The sequence below is a fragment of the Sminthopsis crassicaudata genome, chromosome 2, assembly GCF_048593235.1.
Source record: "Sminthopsis crassicaudata isolate SCR6 chromosome 2, ASM4859323v1, whole genome shotgun sequence".
NCBI lineage: Eukaryota > Metazoa > Chordata > Mammalia > Dasyuromorphia > Dasyuridae > Sminthopsis > Sminthopsis crassicaudata.
Window position 1 is genome coordinate 220,304,341 of NC_133618.1, and position 20,913 is coordinate 220,325,253.

General features: G+C 36.6%; 1 protein-coding gene across 4 annotated transcripts in view; it reads right to left on the minus strand.

Moving 5' to 3' along the window:
• Window positions 1–833: 833 nt before the first annotated feature.
• ATP6V1C2 (ATPase H+ transporting V1 subunit C2) overlaps window positions 834–20,913 on the minus strand; it is a 55,488-nt gene continuing 35,408 nt past the window's right edge. For 3 of the 4 annotated variants that reach the window (XM_074288240.1, XM_074288239.1, XM_074288242.1), the window contains 8 exons: window positions 14,976–15,074; window positions 12,815–12,883; window positions 11,118–11,210; window positions 10,571–10,664; window positions 6,209–6,346; window positions 5,081–5,178; window positions 1,427–1,556; window positions 834–1,164 (listed from right to left, as the gene is read on the minus strand). In XM_074288240.1, coding sequence (XP_074144341.1) covers window positions 1,075–1,164; window positions 1,427–1,556; window positions 5,081–5,178; window positions 6,209–6,346; window positions 10,571–10,664; window positions 11,118–11,210; window positions 12,815–12,883; window positions 14,976–15,074 — 811 coding nt within the window. In that variant the 3' untranslated portion in view covers window positions 834–1,074. The remainder of the gene's footprint in view (window positions 1,165–1,426; window positions 1,557–5,080; window positions 5,179–6,208; window positions 6,347–10,570; window positions 10,665–11,117; window positions 11,211–12,814; window positions 12,884–14,975; window positions 15,075–20,913) is intronic. The other variant, XM_074288241.1, reaches the window with a different exon arrangement.

Genomic DNA, 20,913 nt, shown 5'->3' on the forward strand with positions numbered 1-20,913 from the left:
GTTTCTTTTCTTCCCTTCTATAGGTGAATAGTAGCAATGCAATTATGTATGCCTTTATTTTGAATATTTAAGGAGTACTTAGTTCTCTCTGCCTTGGTTTCCTCTTATTATCTTGTTTTTTCCTTTTTGTTTTCACTGGGCCTGTTTTCAAGTTTCTCTCATTTTAATCATCTCTATAAACTGAATTGCTACAGGAATACAAAGGACCCTTTGATTGTAGCACTATTTTATTTTTACAATTTATAAAATTAATTTGTTTGGGGAACCCGATAAGACTCTTAAGTGTAATATACTTTTAGGGACAAAGCATTTGTGAAAGCCAGGCTTACCACATACTGTTTTTAAAGTGCTCCTTGTGCCTGAAGTAACCACCTATCCCTAGTCTTTGCTTTGCTTGAGAATAGGTTTTAATCAATTGCTGGTTCAGGGCTTCATTTCCAACCTACCACTCTGTAGGCCTCCTCAATGAATATCAGGGAACCAGAACCCAGGTATATAGCTAGGCAATAAGCAGTTTCCAAATATTTGTTTAAATGGCATGATGTACACCATTTGTAATAATAGTCTTTTTCAGACTTCAATGTAAGGCATGGAACTTAGATACTTATGCCCTACTTAGGAATCTTCATCTTTGACAAATTATATCTTAGATTTTGGGGCAGGGCACAAAACTATAAGACTTAAGTACAAAACAGTTGTAATTATTTTACATGTTTGTACATATAATGCCTTGAATACGTGTAAAATTATCTTTAGAAAAGGGTGACTAGGTGTTCAGTATTATCTTAGTTTTTAATTATGTTTCAATTGAAGTCAAGAAAAATACTTCAAAGTTTAAAGACATGGGAGATTTTCTTTATTGTATCTTACAAAAAATAAATACAACCATAACTAATTTTTGTGAGTAATTTTTGTGGTAACATTCTAAATTGTAGGCCATTTTTAAAAAAAAGTAATTGCTATTCTGGTTAACTTTGTAACAGTTCTTTAACTTAGAGAAGATAGTACCTAAAGTTTAATCTGATGAAATAAAACCATTTCTAGAGTCATGAAGGGTTACCGGGCTGTTAAAAACTAGTCAAGAAGACTAAGGTCAATGTGAAAGTAGACATAAGGAAAATAATCTTGGTTATTTAGTTGTAATCCAGGAATATCCACAGAAGCCTAGAAAAGGAAAAAAAGACTTAATTAAATGCATTCTAGTGATGGTTTTTTGGTCTAAGTTTGAACCTTGTTCATATTTTCCATATTTCAATCTTTGAAAACACTGCTTAGCCCTAAATCTTAATATTTGACAGGAAATTAGATATTGAAACTAATTCATTCTTCTTGCCAGGCTTAACATTGTTTTAATTCCCTACAAACACACAAAATTTGATAATGGAAATAAAATACAATTACATCTTGTCGTACATGATATACATACATCCAATATACTTGCTGCTGCTACTTCATCCAGATGTTTGAAGACTGAGTTTAGAACCTCTCTCAAACGTTTTGTGGCCTTCTTGTGGGGTTGCAAAAGCACTGCCTGAAAATTCACGGGTAGTCCATACCTTTTTTAAATGTATAAAAACATTGATTTGAAGATTTAAGAAGATCTTAAGAGATACAGTAAACTATTACAGTGGACATTCAATTTTCTGCTTGATACTTAAAAGTACGTTTATTCCATTTTACAAGTTCAAAAGTCTCAACAGTGAATAGAGCACCAGCCTTGGAGTCAGGAGGACCTGTGTTCAATCTAGCCTTAGACACTTTAATTAGCTGTGTGATCCTGGGCAAATCACTTAAACCTAATTGCCTTATCTTTCTCCCTAGGATAGAGCTTCGGAATAAAGGATTCTTGTCTATTTGAGCTCTGGGGTTAGTGTATAACTAGGACCTTCTAGATCCTAGCATAATAAAGATGGAAAGGGGGAAGGGGGAGAAAAAATCTCAGCCAAGAATCTTTTAGAGACAACTATATGTATGATAAGTAAATGCTAGTTTGGGATTGTTCCTGAACAAAATGTATATCCTAAAGAAATGAGTGTTTATACAAACCATATTTCTAAGAAAAATATGATCATTGACTAAAGAAAAAGAAAAGCCCAATGGTTCAAGGACTCAGGTGCCATTTTTTATAGTCAAAATCATTTAAAAGTACTTAAATTTTCCCTTTTTAAGGGCCACAAGTGCTTTTAAATTTTCCATTTTTATCTCTAGGGTTTTTTATATATAATACATCTATATCCTGACATATAGTTAAAAGGAACAACTTTTTTCAATTTTAAAGAGTCAAGTTGGGCTCTCTGGTTTTTAATAGTGACGACTTACCCATGATAACCTAAAGGTCTAAGAAACTTGGTTCCGAGCTAATGATCTACATTTGCCATTAGAACTTATCCATGCTTTATTAATGTAAACTTAGAATATTTTAGATCTTCTCAATATGCTATATATATAAATAGGTTTAGGAACTTGAAGGAAAGGCATTAGATAGACCAGTGTAAATAAACTTGAAGGAAAAGGGGACAAGAGGATGGACTAAATTGGCCCCCTTCCTAAGTAGCTCAAAGGCTGAAAAGGAAAAAATGCTTTCCCATTGGTCTCTACCTGTAACCTTGTATTGTAAATATGAATGCATCTGATAGCTCCTCTTCAAAATGAAGATTATGTATCCTCTAAAAAGCTACTGACCAGGGCAGCTAGATGGCGCAGTGGATAAAGCACCAGCCATGAAGTCAGGAGGACCTGAGTTCAAATATGATATCAGACACTTAATATTTCCTAGTTGTGTGACCCTGGGCAAGTCACTTAACCGCCAGCCTCAGGGAAAAAAAATAAAGCTATTGGCCTTTGTTCTAAAGTCATAAGTCTCTTCTCCCCAAAACAAATTCAGTTACACAGCTTTTTATATAAATTCTCATCCTGGGTAGCTGCCCTTTTTTTACCGTGCCATGCTAAATTATAGTAGACTATATAAAGATTTTACCTTGAGACATTCAAAGCTATATATGTGGCAAAGGAAGAGATACATTGGAACTTCCCTATATATAAAAACTGGAGCAAAAATGAGTTGCTATTATTTGTGTCATTAGGTGCTAAAAGCATTGGAGGTGTGAACTTTTAAGGTTATAAAATCATAGTCCTAACTCTAAACTCATATTTTCCTTGTATTTTGCTGCTCTGCTCTTTTATTGTTTAATCTGCTTAGGAGCAATGCTCTTCCCAGTGATACTTGGCTAATAATTTTTGTGCCTTTTCCTGTCCCCCAAAGAAAAAAATTACATATAGTGACTATCATTTGTATCTTTCAGTTAAATAAATTACTCAAGGACAAGGACTCTAAATTTTTGTATCCTTAGCACCTGGCACAAGTATCTAATATATGCTTTGTTGATTGAATAGTTGTGCTAATGAGAGGTTAAATCTCCATTCTTTGTAGAGGTGGTCTAGAATGAGTGGGAAAAACTGCCTATACATAAAGACATTGTGTGTTCTACTGAACTTTTAAAATTTATTTGTTGTAAAGGATGGCTCTCTGGGAGGAATTTGTTGGGAAAGTGAAATTAATAATTGGCAATGTTTGGGCTTACTTATTTCCATGAGAAAACATTACTTATATACCACCTAATTCCTAAACCACAACTCTTTAAAACAAAGCCCTTCAGGAAATTCTTTCTATTACATTTTGCTAATTTGTAAGAATCAAAATAATACAATATTGTTAACAGCTGCAACTTTTTAGGGTGGCTCTCCAAAAAGTTACTATATTGGAATATTTCTCAAAATCCTATTTCCCTTAAAAAGAGGTAACTTCTAAAATGTAAAGAGCCAATTATATGTCAGCATAGGACGGAAAAATTCAAGGATACTCAAATAGCAAATCGGCACCAACTTCCAAAATGAAGAAACTTGGATTTTGGAAGATCTTTTTGTAACCTTTTCCTTCAAAGCAAATGAGAGGTAGGCCTCCCTTTCCCGCTCCTTTCCCTCCCATCTCTCTTCTCTACTCTACTCTATCCTACCCTCTCCTTTACTCCTTTTCTCTTTCCTATCTCCTTCCCCTTCTATTTCTTTCTCTCCTCACTTTTCTCTCACTTTTCCCACTTCCTCCCTCCCTCTCTCTGTCTCTCTCCCCCCTCCCTCCTTTTCTTTCTCTCCTCTTCACTCTCCTCCTTTCTCTTTTTCTCCCTCCCCACCCCTCACCTCTACAACAAATGGTCTTTGGTGACAGCATAAGTTTCCCCTTTATACAGCCCTTTAGCTTTTCTTCCTTGGAGTTTTCTCCAGGGATATATTCTGTCTTACCAGCTTTAACCTGCATCTAATAACATTCTGTTCTTCATTACTGTGAAGGGACTGGACAGAAATGTCCTCATCTGCTCCAAAAGTCCATCTATCACCAGGGTTTAACAAAATCTTAAAAGTTCTACCCCCTGCCCATGCCCCAACATGATACAGGTGAGAGACCAATACAGATGATATAGGTCTGTATAATTTATTCCCCCAATTACCTTTAAAATTCTAAAATCTTTCTCATAACAGTAATATTTCTTTAGTCTTAAAACTTGCAGTGTTTTCCTTGTGACCCTAACAAGAAGGTAAAATGGATGTTGTCATCTCTATTTTACACATGAATAAAGTCCACACTCTAAGCTAAAGTGAGCTGCCTGTGGTCACACAGATAGTGTCAGAGCTGAGACTTGAAACCAAGATCCTCTGAGTCCAAGTCCAAGACTTTCTCCACTACTTCACATTATCATCATCATTACTACTTCTATTAATACTACTATTAATAAAACAAATTTATTGAAGAATTCTTGTGATGCTAATTAATACTTCCTTAAAAATACTAAGTAAAATATTAATTAAAAATAAAATGTTAATCAATGGCTAGCCTTTACATAGCACCTAATGTGTACCAGGCACTGTGCTAAGCACTTTACCTCCTCCCAACAAGCTTAGGGGGAAGGTGCTCTTATACTCATTTTGCAAATAGAAGAAGAAGAAACATATATAAATTTGAACTAATCTTAATTTTAGACCCAGTGCCCAAAAATGATAATTAGACATGTGACTTAGGTTCACTTACCTTAGCACAGATTCAACAAATACTCTCAAAGCCTTCAGGTGAATCCAGGCAATAAATGCTTCACTGAAGTTCACCTTGAGCCACCGCAAAAGGGGACCCTTGAAAAGAAATCAGGTTATCACTTTTCTCCTCTACCTCCAGACAGCATGTTAAAGGAAACTTTTCATCATGATGGAATACTGGAGTTGATAAGAACAAGAAGTTTGCAAAAGCTGGAAAGAAGGTGGGAAGCCACCCAGAAGTCCGCCTTCCAGCAAGATAAACCAACCAGGCCCAACTGCATTATGGGGGCCAATTGCCATCGGAGTCCAGAGAATTGTAGGAATTTAGCAGCTCAGCCACCCAGCACATGCAAACCATCTATCCCAATGTATATATAAATAAGCAAGCCCACTTTAAAAGTAAGTTCTGATATCAGGCAGATGTCAAGTTTTTGTCTGACAACAGTTTCCACCTCAGGACCCTTTACAGTCATTGCAAGCTACAGTGTCAATCATGCTCAACCAATATTCCAAAACTACATTTCAGACCAGCTTAAAGCCCCAACCCTGCTTAGCAGGAGAAATGATGCAGATTTCAATAGCACTTCCCTCGATGGAAAAGTGATGAAACTAATAGTAATCAGCTCAAGCTGCAGATTTTTCTGAGGAATCTTGAAAGCACTTTAACAATAGCGCAGGAATCCTCCCCAACACCTCAAGATATGTTGTTAGATAGATGGTTGGGTACCATTTTCTTCATTTGTACAGATGGGGAAACTAAGAGCGCACAGATGAGCTGCCCGACATCCAAGTGAGTTAGTGACAGAACCCGTCATCAAGCCAAGGACTCATGACTCCCAATCAGCTCCATCCACCTAGAATCCTGGGACAACCTAGCCCACCTGACCAAGAAGCAGTTGTTTAGGAATCAGGAGGAAGAGACAGCAGTTAATAAAATGAACTATAAGTTAGGAAGAGCATAATTGGCGAGGGAAGGGTCCCCTTTTTCATCACTTTTATTAATTTGAGGTCTAGTGAAAGCCACATTAGATGATGAAAATGGTGGGGAGAGATTCATTTTATCAAAAGTTAAAGACCTCTCAGTCTGGAGAGGGAATAGAAAAGCTCCCCAAGCACAACTGCTTACCTCACCCTCGCCCTCATTCTCTTTTTCTTTGTCCGTCTGCCCCGTAGAGGGCCTAGCAGGGTTCCCTATCGGGGTTACCTTAACCATGTGATCCGGGAAGGTGGATGATCTCTTTTTAAGAGCAACACGTGAAGTTTGCTATAAGCATAGAAATGATTTATTAATCATTGCATCAGAACACAAACTAACACAAATCAGTGAAAAGCATCTAAAAGCAAGCGAGTGACGAAATTTAACATTAATCCTAGGGATTAAGTGCACAAGTTAGATCTTGTCACCTAACCTGGGGAAACTGAAAATGGCCTGTGATTGACTTGGTGACCGAAGCCAATCCCTGAAAGAGGGATTAAGATCACATACCACACTTAGATTATATATATGCATATATCTTTTGCCTTATATTTGTTATTTTCCCTCACAGGGCAAAGGCTTCAATGGCCGAGGCCTCCCCAAATCTTGTATGAAGTCAGGGAAATAGAGGTGAGGAGGGCAGAACTTTCCAGTCATGAGAAGCAGCTGGAAAAGAATTAAGAATGGTTGATGGAAGGGAGAGTCCTGTCTGAGAAACTACAAGTAGATGAAGCAGCAAAACCATACTGTAGAATGCGTGATGGGGGATAAAGTGAGAAAAGACTGGAAGACGATGAAGAGATGGCTGCTGGTGCTGAACTGGCTTAGGAAAGCCGGAAATGAATTTGTAGATCTGAGATTTCATCCTGTCTTTAAGCCCACACTGAAATAAATGAAGGAAGAATTACACAGAAAACAGAAATGGAGCTTTTTCTGCTTGGTCAAGAACAAAAGAAGGATAAAATTACTAGTTCCTAATGTGCAATAAAATAGATCTAAGATGAGATTAAGACAGAGAATAAGTTCTGACCTATAAACTCACCCCACCTCACCCTTACCTCCACCTAAAGACCAGTCAGCAGTATGCTACTTTCCCATATAATAAGATGAGAAGGTTGAAAGCTATTAAATGTTTAAAAGTTGGATGCCTATTACAGAGCTCCATTTCCCTTCTTAAAGAAACCCTGACCACACTCCCCTGGGGGGAATGTGCACAAGTGGAACACAGAGTAAAATTCTAGACCAATGATCTGATAACGCAGATGGCAGGTGTGATGCTCTTGTATAACACACTGATAAAAGAGGTGGTCTCAGGTTGGTTTATGATGATACAGAGGGCAGTGCCAAGAGCCCCACTTTGCCCCTCCTCCTCAGCACAGCCTTCTAAAAAGTTTCTCCGGAAGTAAAAATGACTGCTAGCCAATCCAGGTCCTGGAAACTCAATGAAATTCCAGGGTAAGACATTAGGAAAGGTTTCCAAGTCAGTGAGAGATAGTACATTGATTCCTTGATTTGGAGGTGGGAGTAAAGGAGAAGAGGCAAGCGTGCTTTAATTTTTATTCTGAGCACCAGCTCTGAAGCCAAGAGGAACTGGGTTCAAATTTGACCTCAGATATTTAACACTTCTAGCTGTATGATCCTGGGCAAGTCACTTAACCACAATTGCAAAAAAAAAAAAAAAAAAAAAAAGGGAAAAAAAGCCTGGAAAAACTAATATTCATGAAATTAGTGGGAGGTATTCTGGATAACAAGATTTTCTAGTTAGTTTACCATTAAAACAATCAGACTTAGTAGTAAAGGAACCTCAGAAATGACCTACCCCCAACTCTTTCCTCTTTCCCAATTAAAAAAACAATAAAAGTTTTGTGTTTTAGCTCTTATTTAGGATTATTTGATAATGTCCTGCTGAGGTCTGACTCATTGAAGTCCATTAACCAGAATTATTCTTTGATGGCTAAGGATTCCAGAGGAGCTCAGGCCCATGGTACAGAATGGAATATCAGCAGGCATTATTCAAGACAATGTGAAAGCTGTGGGTATGAATGAGCACAAAACCTAGGATAGAAATTTTTTTAATACATGAATGTCTGATCTTTTCTATCTTGACATATATCTCTTATTGGGGCAATCACAAAATTCCAGTTAATGGAGATTCCAACCAATTTATCTATAGTAATGATATCTTTCTGAAAAACATGGAAAAAGGATAACAAGGCATGAATTGTAGCATATTCAGGATTCTATTAGTTACATAAACATTTGACATCAGACTTTGGCCAATAAAAACAGAACATAGGATAATATGTTAACAAAATATCCTTCCATACAAATAACACTTCTTAAAACTTCAACTGCTTTTAGAATAAAAATGTTTTCAATTTTGATTATATTAAGTTTAAAAAGCTTTTGTACAAACAAAATTAATGCAGACAAGATTAGAAGGGAAGCAATAAACTGGGAAAACTTCTTTACAGTTAAAGGTTCTGATAAAGGCCTCATTTCCAAAATATATAGAGAATTGACTCAAATTTGTAAAAAAATCAAGCCATTCTCTAATTGATAAATGGTCAAAGGATATTAACAGACAATTTTCAGATGATGAAACTGAAGCTATTTCTACCCATATGAAAAGGTACTCCAAAATTATTGATCAGAGAAATGCAAATGAAGACAGCTCTGAGATACCACTACACACTTCTCAGATTGGCCTGATTGACAGGGAAAGGTAATGTGGAACAGTGGAGGGGATGTGGGAAAACAGGGACACTGATATATTGTTGGTGGGACTGTGAATAGATCCAATCATTCTGGAGAGCAATTTGGAACTACGCTCAAAAAGTTTTCAAACTGTGCATACCCATTGATCCAGCAGTGTTACTACTGGACTTATCCCAAAGATATCATAAAGAAGGATAAGGGACCCACATGTGCAAAAATATTTGTGGCAGGCCTTTGTGTAGTGCCTAGAAAATGGAAACTGAGTGGATGCCCATCAATTGAAGAATGGCTGAATAAATTGTGGTATATGACTGTTATGGAATATTATTGTTCTGTAATAAACGAGAAGCAGAATGAATACAGAGAGGCCTGGAGAGACCTACATGAACTCATGCTGAGTGAAATGAGCAGAACCAGATCATTATATACAACAACAACAATACTATATGAGGATCAATTCTGATGGATGTGGCTCTCTTCAACAATGAGAAGATCCAAATCAGTTCCAAATGATCAGTAATGAATAGGACCAGCTATACCCAGCAAAAGAAATGAGTGTGGACCACAACATAGCATTTGCAGTCTTGCATTTTTGTTTTTCTTCCCAGGTTATTTTTACCTTCTTCTAAATCTGATTTTTCTTGTGTAGCAACTTAAATATATGTACATATATTGTATTTAATATATGCTTTAATATATTTAACATGTATGAGACCACCTGTCATCTAGGAGAGGGAGTAGCAGGAAGGAGGGGAAAAGTTGGAACAGAAGTGATTGCAGGGGTCAGTGTTAAAAAATTCCCCATTCATATGTTTTGTCAATAAAAAGCTATAATGAAAAAAATAATAAAATAAAATAAAAATGTTTTCATAACTTCAGCAGTAAAGACGACATGCTTTTTAAATTTTTGAATAAAGCCTTTCCTCCCAAAAAAGCAAAGGGGCCTTCCAGACTTGCTCTCCATTTTCATGACCAGTGTTGAAATCAGTAGATCATAGGATCTCAGAACCTCAGAGCCCTTGGTGGTGGCAAGCATGGGAATAAAAGATTTCATTTTTGAAATAGTTCTTCTGACTTATGAAAATCTGACTGTGATATGCATGGGATTACATATGTATTAAACTGACTTTACAAGAGCAAACAGGTATGGAAAGAAAAAATTATTTGCCCAAAGGCCATGTGGCTCACCTTTAAAAATGGAGCGTCTGTTAGCTTTCATTACATGCTAAGCTAAGCTTCCTTCATATAGTATAAAGCTCACGTGATACTATTGCTGGAGGACACCTTTTTATGTAGATGCATTACTAAAAACATGGATAGGTAGAGACAAGAGGCAGTTGTTTGGTACATCTGGACATCAAGCACCACTCCCTTGAAACCATGCTGTCAAAAGTGGTTCAACCAGTTTCATTTAGCATAGCTGCATTATTGCCATCAACACAGGAACTATGTTGGTCCCTCTGACCAACGAACCTCTAAATTCCATTGGCCTAAGGGTGAGGGCACCCTAAGACCCCTTTCAAGGGGAACCTGAGTTCACATCAGTGCCTAAGACTGCTTTCCTAGAACACTTGACTCATAGCTCTTATGAAAATAAATGCTTCCTGATGGAAGTACACAGGGACTAAGAAAAAACTAGCTTCCCCAAGATCTCTTAAAGAGTTGGAGACCAAATCAGGGAAACTTGAGCTTCAAACAAAGGGCCTCTTCTAGCTAAGACACCTGCCCACCTGAAGGGTGGGGCAGCAAGTTTGGAAATTAAATAGGAAAAATTCACCAGACTCAAGTACTTACATACTGTTGCTTCTTTTCAGAGAGCAATTTAGTCATCTCCTCCCTTTCAGATTTAATTTCTTTTTCATCATAGAAAAATTCACGGACAATGAACCTTAAAAGAAACAAAGTAGAAATGTTTTATATAAATGTATAATTTATATCTGATTGCTTATTGTCCTAGGCAGATAAGAGGAGAAAGAGGGATGGATGGGTAGAATTTGGAACTCAAAGCTTAAAAAGAATTTTTAAAACTGTTTCAACATGTAATTGGATAAGAAAAAAATTTTTTTTAAAAAAGAAGACAGATGTACATATATCTGAACATATATGTTACTAAATTATTAAATGTGTAGGAGGAAGTAAAATCCTAGCAGACTATCAATCAGGAGAACAAGGTTCAAATCCTGATTTTGCCATTAATTGAAAATGGATAGAGGCATGGCAGAAAAGCACATTTTCAAGCCTTCAGCTTCAAATTTCAAAAAGAAATAAATATAAATAAATACAACTAAATCGAAAATAAATAACTGGGTGGGCAGATAAAGTGGTAATCCAAAATCCTTACTTGTTTTCTTTGGCTTTGGCTTTGAAATCATTGATCACCTTCCGAAACATCGTGACTGTAAAGAGGCCTCCCTCATCATCCTCAGCAATCAATCTACAGAAGAGAAGACCTACTCATGACTGTGTTCAGACTGTACTCAGACTAAAAGGCATTATTCTTCTCCAGGATTTGATATCCTACTGTACCTTCTGTTTAGCATCTCAGAAGCCTAGAGGAAATAATCCATGCATTTGGAAAATTTAAGAGCTAGAAATACAGACAATTTTCAAATTCTGACCCTAAATTCTGCCAGTTTTTGGATTCTACCAACTCGATGGTATCAGCTAGGAGATTCCAGGGACTGCTAGTGATACTGGGCATTCTCGCATTGATCTAAATATTGGTCCTTTTAATGATTAGTCTTTTTGAAGAAAGGGACTAGAAGTTAGAAGAACTGAGTTTGAATTGTGGCTTGGCAACTAGGTGAAGACCCAAATGATGTCTTCACTTGACAGGGACTTAGGTGGGAGATATGTCACTAGATGAGGAATCAGCAAGATCTTAACAGGTTCGAAGGATGATATTTACTTTTATATCACTTCAATAATTAGAAATGTCTGTGATTTCATCAAGGTAGCTACTTTTTCCACTTGATAAGCCCCTTGGGGACAATCAAATTACAAGCACATTGAATTTAGCTAGTTTAAAACTCATACTATAAACACCGAGACCATCACTGGCTCTGCACTTAAAGCATTTCCAGCTTGATACACCACCACAGCCTTTGACAACCCAAAATCAGCTCCACACTAGATGAGTTTTGTGAATTGCCAGCTTCACAGTTCTGGAGTCAGACAAACTGGGTTTAAATTTTATGTGACCACAGTCAACAGATGTTTGTCTCCAAGGAGCCATGGTCCTCATCTTTAAAATGAGGGTTTGATAATGAAGGCTGAGATGATGATACTCTTATGTAATGCATTAAGATTTGCAAAGCACTTTACATATATAATTTCTTTTTATCTTCATAATAACAATTGAGTCAATACAATTGTTATGCTCACTTTACAGAAGAGGAAACTGAGAATGGCAGAGATTTAATCAAATGGCAGAGGTTTAATCCTAAAATCACACAGCTACAGTGTCTAAGGCATATTTTAAATGTCTTTTCCTGATTCCATATCCAGTACTCTAGCCACATCTGATTCTGTGGCTTTCATCTGGAAATTAAAAGCAAGTTCTTTATTCACAACAAGCAAACAGAAAGTAAATTACTTAATTAGGTTTGCTTTCTCTCTGTATGTCTATAAACATACATATATATAAGTATATGTCACATATATAACAATACATATTACATATTTGTATATTCATAATATATTATATGTGTACTTATGCATCTATATCTTTTTATTAAGTATTAATATTTTACTCATCTTCCAAGGCCCATTTCAACCAGAAGGGTGATTTACCAAAGATTGCACAGGAAGAAACATTTTTCTTTTTATGGCAGAGGTAGGCATAGGACCAAAGCTCATGAACACCAGTTCAATGCTTCCATCAGTCCCACATTTTGCCTCTTCATTAAACATTCTGAAATATACAGAATGTAATAGTTTCTCCTTGAACAAAATGCTATTTCTAAAGACAAGAAGTATAAAAGTCAATGAAAACAAATACCCTAACGGGCAATGACTGAGTTCAAAAGTTTTACTTACTTGGTTGATCGAGGTACTACCATGTCTGAGAGAGATTCGTATCTTTTTTGCCACTGTGAATAGTTTGGCCTTCAAGCAACAGAACAGAACTTCAGTTAGCATTAGCAAAAATAATACAGTGCATTGTAAAATGTTAATAAGTTCACAGAAGTATTTTTCTTAAAAGAACCCTATGATGTAGGTCTCTTATTATCTCCATCTGAAAGATAAAGATTTATGGTCTTGAGAGGGCAGTTGACTTTCTCTAAGTCTTATAATTATTAAGTGTTAGAGCCACAGCTTTTTCTGGAGGAGCCCATCAGTTCCCCAAGCACCTGGGATGGGAGGGCTCTGCCTGACAAATTATTGCTTCCAGCAGCTTCCTACTGTGGGGATTAAAACTGCCCAATAAAAAAGACTGAGCCAACAACATTTAATTAAAGGGTCCATGGTCCCTTCTAATGAAGTGGACCTCATATCTTCCTCACAAAATGAGATACCCCTTCTTTCAGGGCCTTATTTTTTATAAGGCTTGATACTTAAATACCCTAAAGAATCTATACAAAGTATGGAATCCCATTGGTTGATAAATCTTGCTTTGATGGGTGAATCTTGGACAAACCATTTTGCATCTCCAATAAGTAGTCATAACATCATAAAATGGTCACCTGCTCAGGTTGGATAAAACAAAAAGATGATCTAAAGATACAAAGATGGTTGATTAATAGTTCCAGGGGCAGAGCCAAGTTGACAGAGTGAAGTCAGAAAGCTCCTCAAGCTTTCCAAGTTTCCCCCATAAATCACATGAAACCAAGCCTCTGAAGAGTCTGATGGAATGACACCACTCTTCAGCTCAAGATAAATTTGAAGAACTTCAAGAAAGGTCAGTCTCACTGGGGTGAAAGGGGTGTTCACCCCAGCTCACAGTGTCTGGGAAAGCTGGTGAGAGGGTTTTAATCACAGCAGGTCATCAACTAAGACACTGGCTTATTAGCAAAGCAGACCAATGCAGCAGCCTCCAGTCCCAGTATAGAAGCAAATTACCTCGAGGAGAATTAGGCTGTTTCCTGGAGAAGGCAAAACATGAAACACAAATACCTATATTCAAAGCAAAAGCTCAGAGTGGCAAAAGAAGGTTGGGACAACATCCCCTATATTCCAAGAGCAGAGCCTGACCTGAAAAGTCACAAAACAGGAAAAGAAAGAAAATGGGCAAGAAACAGAAAAGAACCTTAACCATATAACCATATAAAGCTATTATGGTAACTGGGAAGACCAAAACACCAAATCAGACAAGGACAAAACACCCACATGGGAAATCTTCAAAGAGTGATATGAAATGGTCTTAAGTTCAAAACGGCTTCTAAGTACTCATAAAAGATTTTAAAAGGCAAATAAAAGAAAAATTGGGAAAAGAAATAGAGGTATGCAAAAGAGTCAATAGCTTTGAAAAGGAAAACAATTCCTTAAAAAAATACAATTGATCAAATGCAAAAAAAAAAAAAAAAAAAAACCCCAACAATATCAAAAACTGAAAAAATCAATTCCTTAAAAACACAATTGGCCAAATCCAAAAAAAAAAAAAAAAAAAAAAAAAAGAAAAGAAAAAAGAAAGAAAGAAAGAAAAAAATTCAATGAAGAAAACAACTTGAAAAGTAAAAGTAATCAAATGGAAAGAGATACAAAAGCTAACTTAAGAAAATCATACACTAAAAACTAGAACCAGACAAATGAAAACTAATGACTCTTGAGACATCAAGAATTAGATAAACAAATTAAAAAGAATGAAAAATTGAAGAAAATGTAGAATACCTCATTGGAAAAGTAGCCAACCTGAAAAATACATCCAAGAGAGACAAATTTAAAAATAATTGGTCTACCTGAAGGCCATAACCAAAACAAAGAAGCCTGAATATCATTCTTCAAAAGATAGTCAAAGAAAACTGCCCTGAATCCCTCAATCACATCCAAAAAGAAATACCACAAGGAAAGCCCAAGAAAGTAGTAGAAGTCCAAGTGAATTATTTCATACTCTTTCTCCCTCTTAAATGGCTCCTCTGGTTCAGCTTGAAATAACCAAAGATTTTTCCCTCATCTCCTTCAGCCCATTGGTTCAAAGAGAAATCGGCTCAAAGTAGATCCAAAGCCACTCAACATTGGGGTCACTTAACAGTGCTCTTACTTTGGAACTATCACCAGGAGAGTGATGAGATACTCTGAATCAAGCACAAAATCTTCTTTGTTCACAATATCAGCTAATGTCCGAGTGAAGAGATTTCCCCTAAAATGTAAAAGCAGAAAAATGAGTTTAATGGAAAGGTATATTAGTTCTGAGCTCCTGTTGTTTCATTTAGGTTTACTGGCATATAGACATATGGGCCATATATATATATATATATATATATATATATATATATATACACACACACACACACATTGAAAACAAGACACTCCAACTACAAAATGGCCATATTCAATAAGTCAGCAAGCATTATTGAGTGTTTTGCAGGGCACAATTTAGATCAGGAGTTCTTGACTTGAGATCAACATCAATATAATTGGTTTCCTTTATTATTTTCTTTTATGCATGTAAAAACATTATGCTGAAAAGGGATCCATAGGCTTCACCAGACTGCCATAGAAGCTCATGACAGATAAGGAAAGAACCTCTGATTTAGATTATAAGATAGAGTCCTTGACAGCATATGCTTACCATGAGATGACACAGTTGACTAAATAATACTACATGATGAGTACAGTAGAGTATCACCAAGTGCTATCACAAATAGCACTTAGCCAAATGAGTGGATCTGGGAAGCTTCCATGGAGGAAGTAGCATTTAAGTTGGACTATAATATCAAAGCCATGTTTTAAGCATTTACTTTATACCAAGTCCTACATTATAACTAAGGGAGATAGTTTGAATTAGAGTGAATACCATCAAGGAGCTTGCACCTTTTACATACAAGTTTAAAAAAAGACACCAAAAAGATTTCTAAAACACGTTCTTTATAACATACAGTGAGTCATGATGAAAAACATTTCTATCAGATTGATAAAATAACTTGATTGCATTAGTTCCATTTTCTAGGGATAAATTTACCTTGATTGTATAGAATAAAGTATTAGGTAAAGTTGGAGAAGAAGCAAGAGAAAAAGGTTCATAAATTTCAAACTAGACAGGATCTTTAAGAACATTTGATTGTATCCCCTTGTTTTACCAATGAGACTGCTAAGGTCTCAAAATATTAAATTACTTTTTTCATGATAGAACAACTTGAAAGCTAAAAATTTAAACAAGTTCTTTCTCTACAAATAAGATGATCCATTTTCTATTCCATTGCTTCCTTCACAGTAAAACTGAGATCCAATGGTGAAGGTCTTTACTGATGGAGAAGAAGGATAGAGTAAAATACAGAAGGCATTATGAATGAGGTGCCATTTAAACTGGATTTTAAAGGTAAAAATAAGAATGGATGTTTCATCCACAGAATGTAAAAAGAGGAATTATTTCTCTTCCTATTTCTTCAAAATCTTCAACATATAGCACAGTGCCTGGCACTGAGGTAAGCACTTAAGAATTTCTTCTTGATTAATTCCAGTCATGAGGGACACTGAGGCATTTCAGGGACATAATTGTCCAAACATGAACATGAACTTTGTGGAATGTAATGATTCAGACCAGACTAGAAAGACAGGGAAGGTACCACATCATTGCTACAAACTTAAGGCAAGTACCCTAGAGGCATCATGGGGCAAGGGGAGGAGAATTTTGTCCACTATTTGAAAAATGTTTATTCATCTTATTCCCTGGCCATTCATACTCCCTTGCTTCTATCTCTTAGAATCCAGAATAGCAACCCCTCCCTTCCCCTTGAAATGTGGCAAGCTTGACTCATTAACCCAATGGTGTTCTCACCAGTGTGCCAAAATGACTACTCCACACCTCAGTGACCTGGGTTCCCCTCTCTACTACCTTCATTCTTTCCATCTACATTGCTCTGCCAGAATAATCACCCTAATGCATTATTTGGATGTGCTGCTTCTCTGTTCAAAACATGCTTGAAAACTCGACCCTATCACATTCCCACTAAGTCAAGTTCCTGGTTACTCAAACCCCTCCAAAATCTGGTTATAATCTATGTTCTAGTTTTATTTCCTTCTCATGGGGTATTTGATGCCATTAGAACACAGCACTTTCCAAAGACCTGAGTTTCCAATGTATACATGTCTCCAATTTACTCTCCTAATCAAATGTATAAGAAAATTAAGTCATTTCCATAACTTTGTTATATCTCAGTTTCCCTGGTGGCAACTCCCCTTCCTGGCCATTAGGACTGAGATAATTAGGACTGGGAGCTCTGGTCACTAGCATTCCAAAGAGTCATAAAACTCCAGATCCAGTATCTCAAATTCTTAGATGGAACTTTCTGAGCCAGACTTAGGGGCTTCAAGCTTCTTCCCTCAACTTATCAAAATTTATGATCCTTCCTTACCCCCAACCTATCAGAACTGAATTTATAGTAGTCCTTTCCTGGAACTTCCCACTCACCAGTGCTTTTACCTCCACCTCCCACCTTGGCTTTGTTTCCCTGAGCCCTATAAAAGTCTCTGGAACCCCTCACTCATATTTGGATGCTTTGAGACAAGAGTCCTATCCATCGGCTGGCTAAGGTGGCTTAGCCAGTCCAAACTCTTCCACTTATAAAACATCAATGCCTCAGTTTCTCTGGCATTACAACTGGAATCCCACAAAAAATCTTCATGTTTCTATATACCATTAAGATTTTAAAAGCATTTTTAAACAATAACACTTATGAACTAGGTTTTGCAAGCATTATCCCTGCATTCAATTTCAATTCTGAAACCTTGTGTTCCAAAAGATTGTAATCTTTCTAATGCAATACAGTGTAAGGTCCAGGATGTGAACCCAAAAGAATATTGACTCCAGTAATTCCTTACCTCACATCATAATAAATAAGGGAAAGAGGAAAGATTGAAAAACTGGAGGAGAGAATGAAAGGAGGGTATAACAGTCAAAATCGTCCATGAAGTCAGTCCTAGTCAGGAATCAAATCCAAAACTTTTGCCTCCAAGCCTGAGGCAGCTTATTCTACAAAACACTACACATTGAATTCTAACAGTTCCTCTCTTCTAGCCCCAGTCAAATTGTAGAAGTGGAAGCTGCTACACTAGGGGATAGAAGGGAATTCCCTGGAAGGCAGGGCTCTAGGCTACTTAGATATTTGCCCCCAAGAGAAGTAAAATTGGTTCAAGTTACCTGAGGGAGTTGGCTCAAGATAGAGCAAAGCTGGCTTTTACAGGGTTTTCAGCTCAAGTGAAACCAGAGTAAAGTTCTTTTTAAAAATTTAAAGAAATCCCATATAGGTTATTAACATATGATTCATTGGCCAAAAAGGGTGATGGGATTAGCATTGTGGCTCACTCACAGTAAGTACTTTTCAAAAAATAAAAGCTCACATCATAATAGCTTGTGTAGGTTTACAAATCACTTTAAAAATCTTAGCTCCGGGGCAGCTAGGTGGTGCAGAGGATAGAAAGGCTTCCTAGATCCTGGGCAAGTTACTTAACCCCAATTGCCTCAGCAAAATAAATAAATAAATAAATAAAATTTTTTTTTTTAATCTTACTTCCTTTCACTCTCACAAGGACTATTATCCCCATATTTTTTATGGTGATGGTGAAGTCCTGGATTCTCTTTCAGGTGCCATTTTAGTGTTTTCTTGACAAAGATACTAGAGTGTTTACCATCTTTCTCTAGCTCATTTTATAGATGAGCAAACTGGATTTGGGACTTGCCCAGGGTCATAGAATTACTAAGTTTCTGAGACCAGATTTGAACTCTTTAAAGATCAGTCTTCCTGACTCCAGGATCAGCACTCTACTATACTACCTAGCTGATCCCATTTGACAGATGAGGAAAGGTAGACAGAATGAGGATTAACAGATAAGACTGTTAGTGTCAGAGACTTTTTTTGATTGACAATTTTTGATTGACAAGCTTGTTCCAGAGGGAAGGTAGCTGAATACGGTAGAGAAGAGCACTGGATTTGGTATTAGAATAGGATTTGAATGCTGCCTCTTTTTTCCTGATGCAAGGTCCTATGATCTTAGGGATTTTACCCACTGATGTGGGACAGAACTAAAAAACTGAGAAGCAGAACTGTAACAACCTCTCAACAGTGACATAAAAAGAACACAAGGAAAATAAGAAAACAAAAGGTGAAATAATTTATAAACTGACTAAATGAAATGTTGAAGGAAGGGGTAAAAGACAGATAAGTTCTACCATTGTGACTTAATTCTGTCTGACTTGATTCTTCTCAACAATTCAGTGATCCAAAGTAATTCCAATAAAATGCCATCCATATCCAGAGATATAAAGACTGAATCAATACATATTCTGTTCCTTTTTTTTTTTTTCCTTGTTTTTTTTCTCTTTTGCGGTTTTTCTTTTTTGCTCTGATTTTTCTCTCCCAACATGGCTCATAAGAAAAAATGCAAAATATATATATATGAATATACAGGTATAAGCAAAAAGTTTTTTATACATGTAACTCTCTGTCCCTGGACAAATCACCTATAAATAAAGGATAAATACTTGAGCTAATCCTTTCACAAGATTATTGGGAAGAAGGTTCCTTGTAAATTATACAAAGTATTTTAGTAATATCCAAGTGAGGGCAATTAAGTAGCTCAGAGATAGAGTTTGTTTAGTTTTATAGTTGTGTTTGATCTCATTTGGGGTTTCCTTGGCAAAGATATTTTGTGACTAAGTAATTTGCCCAGAATCACACAGGTTACTACCTAGTGTCTGTGGTCATATTGAACTTAGCAAGACAAGTCTTCCTGAAGGCAGGACCTGGCACTTTATTCATGCTCTATCCACTGAATCACCTAACTACCCTTAATTATCTTAGGTTAGAGTAGCTCTTTCCTCTAGACTTTCATTTTTCCACTCTTTCACATTCCTTTCTTCCAATCTCTTATCCAAGAAACCCCCCCAAAAAGCAAGTGGATGAGGATCAATTAGGACACAGTCAAAAAGTGTATGAGCCTAAACTCTGAAATTCTCCCTTGGACTGTAATCTGTTGTCTCATTTCTCAACCTCAACCCCTCATCCTCATTGCAACCTCCAGTCACCTCCCACTCCCAATATTTCGTTCATTCAATTCTAGATTGTTCTGACTTCACTTTACTCCCTTCAATCTTAAATCTAAAAGTTAATCAAAATATAAGTTGCTCCTTTTCAACTTTTCCTTCTACTGGCCAAATCCTTAACAGGGAGATACTATAGACTTTTCTCCCTCCTTCAATCCTTACATCCAATCACCTGTCATATCCCTTTTCTTCTAAATTTTTCATCTGTATCTTTTGTTAACACTCACAATGTCACATTTCCCTCTTGGCTGGATCATTTCAATTGTTTCCAATTTGGTCTCTGTGCTTCTTGTCTTTATAGTCTGCAAGCCATCTTCAATTGCCAAAATCATATTCTTAAGACACACAACCGACTGTGTAATTTGATGGTCAACCCTATTGACTTTTTAGATAAAATACCAAAATCTCTTTCTGGCATTTAAAGTCCTACATTATTTCCTTCCAAGCAACTTTACTGAACTTATTTTATATTAACCTCCTTCACAAACTCATTTTCTAGTCAAATGATGAGCTGTTCTCAAACTTAAAACATTCCATTTTGTACTGCTTATTTGCAAAATCCTTCCTGGAAGAAGGAATGCACTCTTCTCAAAGAATCCAGGTCTTCCTTCCATACTCAACCCAGGTCCCTTCAGGTACAGAAGAAATGTTTTTGACTTTATCCACACTAGCAACTTTTCCCCCTCTTTGAGTTACCATCTGTACATACTTCACTCTTCCTTGGCAGGTGACAGACTCTCCTTCAGCAGATCTCTAAAAATCCTAACCACATCTTTGCCTATCATAGACTTGTTGAGTTGAACTGAGAAAGGGAAAGATGTGAGGGAGGTACTGGGAATGGGGGCAAAGAACTAAGCCATTTTAACTACTAGTAAGCATCTCAAGAATCACAAGATTATAAATTCATAGAGGAACATAAACAAAGCAGGAGAATGGA